General features: G+C 40.3%; 1 protein-coding gene across 1 annotated transcript in view; it reads left to right on the forward strand.

Moving 5' to 3' along the window:
• Nucleotides 1-9585, forward strand: part of PSMA6 (proteasome 20S subunit alpha 6) — a 502474-nt gene that overhangs the window by 70034 nt on the left and 422855 nt on the right. Inside the window, exon 2 of the mRNA XM_044074125.1 lies at nucleotides 6548-6642. Within this exon, the coding sequence (XP_043930060.1) occupies nucleotides 6548-6642 (95 nt within the window). The remainder of the gene's footprint in view (nucleotides 1-6547; nucleotides 6643-9585) is intronic.

Here is a 9585-nt window from a genome sequence, read left to right on the forward strand (position 1 = left end):
GTAATATTCAAAGGATATTGGTCCATTTTCACACCTCATGTCCACAGTTCCATTCCTTTGTCCATTGCCCCATCCTGTCAAATAGTAGTGGCAAAAAGAGAGGTCTCACTAGACCAGAAGGCATCAGGTTATTACTCTATATTCTTTTTAGATTATCTTCAGCATTTAAGAAACCTTTTGAATGGTCACAGTGCAGCCCATCCTTTGGTGCTTATCTGAAGAAGTTTGGATGTGTTCCGTGGACATCTAGAATCCCTGCTTCCAAGGAGTGCAAGTGAAATCTTTGCTTTCAGGTAGGAGCTAGTCACTACTAATTTAGAAGTCTTTCATTTGGCCTCAAGACACCCCTAGGTCCCATCCAGAGCCTGCAGGAAGCCAAAATCTTTCCTTACCTACACGACTAGTTCCTAGCTACTACTGCTTTATCAAGCCTGATCCTTGCTTGAAAGTCTGTCTTCAGAATGTTTCAATGTCTGAGAGCAGCAGTGAACCTTACACTTCTAAAATGTTCCAGCTGCTGTCAAGAGTTGAGCCTTAGAGTTGTAACTGGATCCATGCCTTCTGTCCACATTTATTGGATGCTGCCTGGACACCTTATGATGCAGAGCCTGTCTCTCTCTGTCTCTGTCTCTCTCTCTCTCTCTCTCTCAACAGGGTTCATTGCTCTCCAGTACAAGGGCTTCCTGTAAAGAAGTTCCCAATCCATGTCTCCTCTTGGTTGTTTCAGAACTCTGGTGCCTGGTGCAGCAGCCATTCCCATGGTGCCATTTCCAGGTATACAGTGAGAGTTCTTCAGTAGATGGTACAGCTACAATGACTGGTTATTTGATTGTGTCTTGACAAGCCAAGATGTCACAGACTTGTAAGAGATGCCTATAGTGGCTAATGCTTCTTGATTAGTGTAATATGGGGTAGTTCATTCCAGACTCCTAATCCACTGGAGGCAGTTTCACCATGGGCACATCTACCATAGGTTGTGTTAGAGGGACATTATCAAGAGCAGACCAAGCAGTTTGTCTTGACCCCAGCAGAGGCCAGTCTTCACATCAGCATACAGGAGATTAGTGCATTCCTCTTCAGTATCTTCTTAGCATTTCAAGATGTGATAGTTGTCCACTCTTGACAGTATGGCAGTTGCATGGTGCTCAGCAAGCAAGAAAGAATCCAGTGTTACCTTTTATGTTGATACTGTAAGGGTTTTAGAATGGACCTTGCCATCCAGCCTCTTTCAGAAAGCCAAACATATTCCAGGAAATTCGTTCTCTGATAGATAGGCTCAGTCATGTTTGCTGATGCTACAGAAGTGGTCCCTAATCCCACCAGAGACATGCCTTTCCAGTTTGTGCCAAGTGTCTTTTCCATAATCCTTTTACCAGAGGGAGACCCCAAAAATAGCTTCATGAACATCATTGTATTTCCCCCCATTTCCCTTGATGATGGGATTCATTCAAAAGACAAAACTTAAAGTCCAAAGTTATTCTCATAGCCCCATTTTAGCCATGGCAGGTATGGTTTCCCATGCTTCTGCCTCTTGTTGAACCTCTCTGTTTTCATCTATATAGGACCCTGCTATCCCACTGTCTCATAGGTTCTTTGGTTTGGTGAGCAACCTCAAGGCCTGTGGATTATCATGGAGCTTCTTGTCCTGAATCCTGTGTTGGAACTTGTGGTTGGTTACATAGTCGTTTAGTTCATTCGTGAAGGTACATGTTATTGAGCCAAGGTTAATTGAAAGGGAATATTATTCCATAAGCATTGGAGTCTTTGAGATAAGTTGTAAAGCTTCATGGTATGTTTTAATTTCTGAAGCTGTGTGCACTGTTATGTTGAGGCTACTGGTGTTAGGTAAGCAAGGTTTTCAAAATATTGGGAGGTCTTTTGATGCTTTTGATGTGACACATGAGTCTCTTTTTAGAAGACAGTAAGTTACCAAGAAAAGAGAGAGTTGTAGTTTTTGGCTATATGAGAAGCCATGAAACCCTTGAAGTATTCTTTGTGAGGAATGTTTGTACCAGCTGCAATCATATTGAATGGTTCATAGGTGTATACTAGTCAAGCGACCTCTAGGACCTTTGGAAGAATATGCATGGAATTGGACTTTAAGTACAAACCAAATGTGGCCCACAAATCTGATTTATATTCGTGGTGATTTACTGACTGTCTCTGTCCATCAGAGACATAGGAGCCAGACCACTGGTGAATTTTCAGTTACCCATCCTTTGGTCCACGTTGCACTTAGAAAGGGATAGGGATGAACTCTGCTTCACATGGAATGGGAATTCTCTGTGAAACGCATCTTTCTCTCCAATATGTCCTGTTTATGCACAAGCAAACTTTAGGGATTTTAATCCAATAGTTCTGATGCTGTTTTTCAGATGTGTAAAAGAGTCATCAAAACAGGTCAAAGGATGCGTTGTATAGCAGGCAAAGATCATCTTTCAGAAGTCTGTATGATACCGAGTAAAGAGACAGGGCTTTGAGACCATCAACATAAGACATTGTGTTTGCTCCCTGTAATATTTTTATAAGGAACCTTTGTGGACTTGTTGCTACATGTGTCTGGTCAGGTACATACCAAAGAGGCCACTGTACACTACAATGGATCTGATGAGGGTCGAGTACAATGACCTCTCTGGACCTAAATGCCATGCCCTTACTTATAAGTTGAGCAGCACAGAAAGATTTTCTTACTACCTTGGACACGCATGCTGGTCGAGGGCTAGGTTACTGTGTACATGAGTTCCAGATCCCTGACTAGTGAATCAACTTTTACTGATGATGTAGTTAGACTGGATGATAGACTTCCCAAAACGTGCTATAATGCATTTCTTGGTAGTGAGTTTTAAGACATGTTTGGCACCAAGTATTTGTCTGTTTTAGACCTTCCTGAGGGGTGTTCTCATCTTCGGGGAATTTAGTGACTACTCACAGTTTGCAATCATTTGCAAACCAGGTCAGCTAAAGGCCTTTAACATCCAAGAAGTACATGCAAAAGATGAGTGGGCTCAGCACAGACTCCTGGGGAACTTCACTGGTGACCAGCCTCTTTGTGGAGGTGGTCTCACTGATTCTAACCTTGTGGGTCCTATCAGTGAGCCAGCTTAGCTATCCACTGTGTTATAAAGGTGTTAAGTTTAACAATTTCCGAGTTGAGGTATTGTATCAAATGCTTTAGCCAGAACAAGGTAGGCAGTATGCACCATTTTCCCCTCAGCCATTGCCTTAGTTACCTTTTCAAAGAAGTCCACCAGCTTCAGTAAGCATGTCCTTCCTTTGACAAGGCCAAACTGGGATGGATCCAGTGTCTGGAGGTCTCCTGTGTCCTTGTTAATTCCCATGGCTTTGCAAATAAGACTAGTCAGACTGATGAGTCTGTAATTTCCAGGATCTGTTGAAGGTCCCCCCTTATGAAGAGAGATGGTCCCCCCTTATGAAGAGAGATGACTCTTGTAGTCATCCATTCATGTGGCATAAAGCCTGTTTTAAGACTAGAGTTAAGTTATGACTCCAGGGAGCCTGATAAGTCATATTCTAGACTGTTCAGGAGACATGCTGGGAAGTTATCAGGGCCCATTGTGACCATGTTCTTGAATTAGTGAGGGCAGCCAGTACATGCTGCCTAGTTGTAGATGTAGGGGTTAAGTTTGAGGGTATTTTTGAGTGGATGGTTGAGGGTGAGGGGGGTAAAGTTGGAACTGAATTTGTCCACTAACAGGTTTGCTGTATCGCTAGGCTCAGTGAATGTGGCACCATTTATCACCAGTTCAGCACATTGCTGTGTGCTGCTCCTGAGGTTTCTAGCATAGCTGGCATAGTTATCTTTCACCTGGGAGGCTGTCTTAATCTTTAAGTTGGCTTTGCTTGACCTTATTAGCCCTATTAGTTTGCTATTTACTTTGAGAGAGTTTATGTTTTTATGGGCTTTACTCTTCCTGATTTTTGCCATAAAATTTTCCTTTTGTTTTATATCCTGTTTAATTTGGGATGTCACTAGGGAGGTGTGTTTATAGGGACAGTTCTGGACTTACTTCTGGTAGGTACAGCAGCCGCTGGGCAGCCATTGACATGGTTGTACAGAGTTTCTGAGAGCAATTCAACTTAGGCTGCTGTGTTCTCTAGGTTTGGAGCGGTATTGAATTTTGATAGTCCATTTCATAAAAGATAATTTGCCTTGGAATAGTTCCTATCTTTTACTGGTTTTAATGGGATTGCACAGTTGATTTTGATCTCGGAGACAGCTGTATGGTCAGACCTTACCAGTGAGAATGAGACATTGGGAAGGTGCAGTGTTCTGTCTTATTTGAGAGCATGAAATACAGTATTTTGGACCCTCTAGTGTGCACATTCATTATCTGGTCAAGAGTGTTTGTATTTATGAAATTCCGGAATCTGTGTGCCTGTAGATTTGAGGTTGTGTAGGATTCCTTGTCTATAGGGGTAGTTAAGGTCTCCCATGAGTAGGGCGTTAGGTTGGCTGGTAAATGTCTCCAGTAGGTCCAAGTATACACTGTGAGCTTTTTGCGACATGGAGGGTGACCTATAGTTGGATATGATATGGTACGGGATTTTGTCTGTGGTGATCTGCACGTGGAGGAACTCCAGTGCACTATCCTGTTTGACCACCCTAGAGGCATACTTGTTATTGATGTATGATGAGACACCTTCTCCTTCATGCCTTTTCTGTGCACCTACTGGTCTAAAAGTGTGGAAAGCACTGAAATGTTGCACTGCCGGGTTACTCTGTGACACTTAAAACCATGTCTTGATAACTGCACAGATGTCCGTAGTCTTGAATGTGAGGAGGGTTTGAAAGGAGTATAGTGATTTGTTTGGGCTCCTGGCATTGAGCACTAACACCTTGAGGTTTTGTTGAGTTGATTTTGCTATGTTAGGTTTGTTTATTTGGCATTGCCTAAAAAAAGATATTTGTGGGTGGATAAAGTTTTAGCCAGTATTCGAAAGCCTAGAGGGGAGCAGTTCAGACCATCCTTGGCAAAGCAACGTGATCTGTTAACAATGTCCTCCCAAACTGTCAGATATTGTATCGCCCTTAGAATGAGACCAGAAAGATAGCCAGTTGTTGAAATCGGTCATTTTTTGTTCATATTGTGGCATCATCCTTGGTGATGGCACTATGCTGCTCAGTGCTAGGCTCCTACCAACCTGAGGCATATAGTCTGAAAGTTCCATAATGTGTCACTTCATATAGTCTAGTGAGGTACATCTCTGGTTATTTACACTTACATGGGCTATGATGAAATCACACTGGTATCTGTGGCATAAGGCATGCACAATTTGGTGGATTTTGGCTTTAGTTAAGAATCTAACAGTTTTATCTTCTCTCTGTTAGCATGGTTAGAGGGGCAGCGTGTATCTTACAATGGAGTGCCCTATGACGAGAGTCCTGGGAAGTGTGTTTGGTTGTCTTAGGGTCTTAATGTTTGGGGCACTTGTAGTCCTTGAGAAGTCTTAGGATGAATAGCTACTATTAAATATTTACTATGTTAAATCTGTTGTTTATGTTGTCATCTTTGGTGCAGTTTCAGCTGTTTTTGTTGGTTTGGTGTTTTATCCCTGGGTGCCTCATCTCGGTTTTTGGTCGTTTATTACAATAAACTTGAAAAGCCTGTTTCTTCTATACTAGAGACTCATTCTGCTAGATCAGAAGCTACTTTTCTGTCCTTTTTTCACAGGCAGAGTTGGATCATGATGTTTGTGCAGCAGCTGTGTGGTCTCCATGTGATATCTTGGTCAAGGTCTTCTTTTGGAGTCTTTGATAAAATGTATTCTCATGAGGGAGATGAAACAGGTGGATTAGTCTGAACCTCTGTCCTGTTGTTATTGAGTGTAGGACTCCTCTTGCAAGATAGAAAAGTTGTGTACTTGCCATAATAGTAGGTCTGAGACAGCAGGTCCATTCTCCTTTTGTCTGTCTTTGTCTCTTAGTTCTAAAGGCTTCTAGGTAGTTTCTGTCTAAGTTGTGTGGTATACTACAGGTGTGGAGAAGATTTGTACAGCAGTGAATTATAATAGGATAAGATACAGAAGGGACTTAAGTAACCAGGTGCCTTTTATTTGTCAAGTTGTCGTAATCTCTACTGGCATTATTTCTGCTAAGGAAGATGGGCCTGCTGCTGTAGTTGTTTCATTGTTTTAAGCAAGTAACCGTTATGTGTTGTGTTTTATATTTGAATATTAAATGTACACTGAGGTGCACATATATATATATATATATATATATATATATATATATATATATATATATATATATATATTGTGTGTGTGTATGATGTATTATGTTACCGAAGCATATGTGTATGTATGTTTGTGTGTATACTTGTGTGTGTGTATATGTATGTAATTTTTTTTTTTTTTTACATTGATGCAAATGATTGTGTACCCATTCATGCATGTCTGTTTGCATGCATTTATGTAGATCTGTGTATGTGCTGCATGAGTGCGGGTGTGTATTGTGTGTAATTTTTTTTCTTTTGCAAAGCTATTTGCCACTTTCCTTACTTTGCACACTGTTTTTCTATTTTTCTAGAATATGCATTCAAGGCTATAAATCAGGGAGGCCTTACATCTGTGGCTGTTCGAGGGAAAGACTGCGCAGTAGTGGTCACACAGAAAAAAATACCTGTAAGTAGCAGTTCTGTACAGATATGGCAGTACTTTTTGACACTTCATATCATTGGTAATGCAGAGCGCATAAACAAAAATTGTATAATATTACCATGTGAGAATATTGTGCATTCATAGTCAGTCCTTTACTTTTAGGAGTGAAAACAGTCACTTATGGGATTAAGTTTGTAGAAGTAATGTACATAAACTGCAGTACTTAACAAAGTAATACAGATGAATGGGATTGATGCAGGGCTTCTGGAGCTTGTTGAGTAGCCTATCTTTCAGGTTGACTTTTTACTTCAATATTTTTATTTACCCTTTCTTGCCGGGTTGTTTCCAGTAGGCATAGCCTTTCAGGTAAGGGAGCAGAGACTAGGAAAGTTGTCCTACCCTGTTTAAGGTAAGTACTGAGGGAACCTTTTGCATCCTGCAAATCTGGTAGGTGGGAAATCGGTTTGCTGTCTTATCCAAAGGATGGCACTGTAGGAGTCTAGCACTGGTCTTTTGCTGCACTGTGGTATCAGAATTTAAAAATGAATGCAAGTACTTGCTGTGGGAGTAGAACTGAGAGATTTCTTATTTTTGCACAGTATAGCTAAGTGTGCTACCTTATTTAACTACTAACATGGTAGTAATTTAAAGAGTGTATACTTGTGTAAATGTCTAAGCACATTACAGGCTCACTGTGTAGATGGTTAAGTAATAAGTCACCCATGCAGGCATATGTGTTACTTCTGAAAAGTGCTCTGGATTACACTGTATGGCAAGTAATAAGCCTTATTTTCAAATTTTGTTTAGTACTGTTAAAATTTACATCCTTTTTGATGCCTTCCCTGCTTATATTTACTGTCTGCCAAGCTCCCACATGCACATATGCTTACCTCCTCCATGTTTCCACATCATCTACCCAGACTGTTAAACAGTTGTTCATTTTCATACTTTTGTGGCATTACTTTTAGTGTGTACTCTTAGTAGTGTGATTTGTCCTTCATAAATTTATTTTGTTTTATTTATATTTGTTCGTTGGGGTAGTGCACTGGTCTCAATGGACCATTTGCAGGCACAGCCCCGATGACTAAGATCATAAAAGAAATTAACAAAACATTTACAGATACTGGGATATGCTAGCAAGCATAACATATTTACAGATTCAAGAATATACTGCAATGTTTAGCTCAAGAACCAGTTTACATTGTCAAAACGTGGATGGAAAAATGGAATTGTACTTAGAGCAATAATGAATGAGGTGTAGATATAATGACTGAGATGGCTTATGCTACAGGGATAACATATCATTCTATAGAGAGGTATGAAGACATTAGAAGAGGCAAGTGAGAATAAGTTGTAGGATAGGATACCATAGGGAGAAGACAGAGAAGTTGTGAGAGTTATGCAGAGATTCTGTAGTAGAGGTACCCGTTTCCAGAGTCGCATGAGAATTTTTCTTTTCTGGTCAAGTGACTTTTCAAGAGAATGTAGTTGGAGTTATGGGGAAATGTGCTCTCGTCAAAAGGATATTAACTTGTTTGCAACACTTTTGTGTCCCAGCTTAACAAACTGTTCTTTTGTCTTGAACTGTGTTTTTGTCCTTAAAGGAAAAGCCCAGTCTCACTTGCAGTTTAACTTGATCTCAAGGTTTATCTTCTCCTGACAATATGATTCCAGTATGGTTTAGTTAAGAGGAATCAAAAAACTTTAATGGATCAAAGGAAGGGAAATCATCCCATTTGTTTAATTTAACCTCTCACATGCTTTAGCAGAGGAATTTTTCTCCATATGCATGACGTACAACAAACGCAGGGAAGTCTTCCCTGTATTTTTACCCTTCAGCCCACAAACTAATGTCAGTAGGTGATTGAGACTGTGACAAGATTTATGGGATCCTATTGCTTACTTCAGGCAGCTTTTAGATTAAAGGTTCTGGTTTCAGTAGCTTGGTCAGGGTTACCTGCACTGCAGGAAATCCTAACAGTTTTTTCGGGCTGTGGATTCCTTTTATTTATAGCCCCTTGCTGACTGGGAAATCGTATCACTTCACTGTGACATGGAATGAAGTACTGGTTTGATAGTATACTGTATTTTTTTTCTTTTTTTACTTAAGTGGCTCATTGTGTCACTTTGCAAGCCAGTGCAGTTATGTATATTTTCTCTAACAATTCTGATTTACTGGTGATAGAAACAGCTGCAGCGGATACATTAAGCATGATCCGCAGGAATATTGTTCATGTCTTTAATTGCTAATTTAGGTTGTGTAGACGTACATATTTCCATTGTGTTACTGTGATTGGTCTCCCCTGCTTAGTTTGCTTTACAAAGGGCAGAACAATGATGGAAAATGACCTTGCAGGAAGCATTACTACTGACTGAGGAAGAATAACCAGAATATAACAAAAAGAAAAAAAAAACACAAATTGAAGAGAAGACTGGTTATATTTTGTTGTAGAATTGCAGGACAGTATTGTATTGTAATGGTACAAAAGAAAATTACATCAATTATAAAAGTGAAATACTTCAGCAACTAAAAGCACATAATTTTCCAACAGGGATACTGTTTTCAGGAGAAAACCCACCGTAGGCACTGGGTAATGGCATAATTACTTTTATGTCACTTCCTTTCCAGTAACTGCAGTCACATGCACATGATCTAGCAGCAGTGACAGTTTTGACATCTCAGGAAAAGTGTGTGTGTGTGTGTGTGTGTGTGTGTGTGTGTGGGGGGGGGGGGGGTCTGTCAATAGCTAAAGGATACACATTTGTAATATAACAAAAGATTGCAGTTTGGCTACTTTCTCTGGCTGGAGCTATATAACTACTGGGAGTAGAGTAAAACAGGCTTTGAGAGAAAAGTAAATGAGGGTCTGTCAAGGGAAAAAAACAGAAACAGTCCTGTAACAGAACAAGTGTAAAATGTTTTAAGACTTGCACTGCTTCCATCATAGCTCAGTGGCTTGAGAAAAC

This window comes from Protopterus annectens, chromosome 6.part0 (assembly GCF_019279795.1).
Source record: "Protopterus annectens isolate FY-2018-M chromosome 6.part0, PAN1.0, whole genome shotgun sequence".
Classification (NCBI taxonomy): domain Eukaryota; kingdom Metazoa; phylum Chordata; order Ceratodontiformes; family Protopteridae; genus Protopterus; species Protopterus annectens.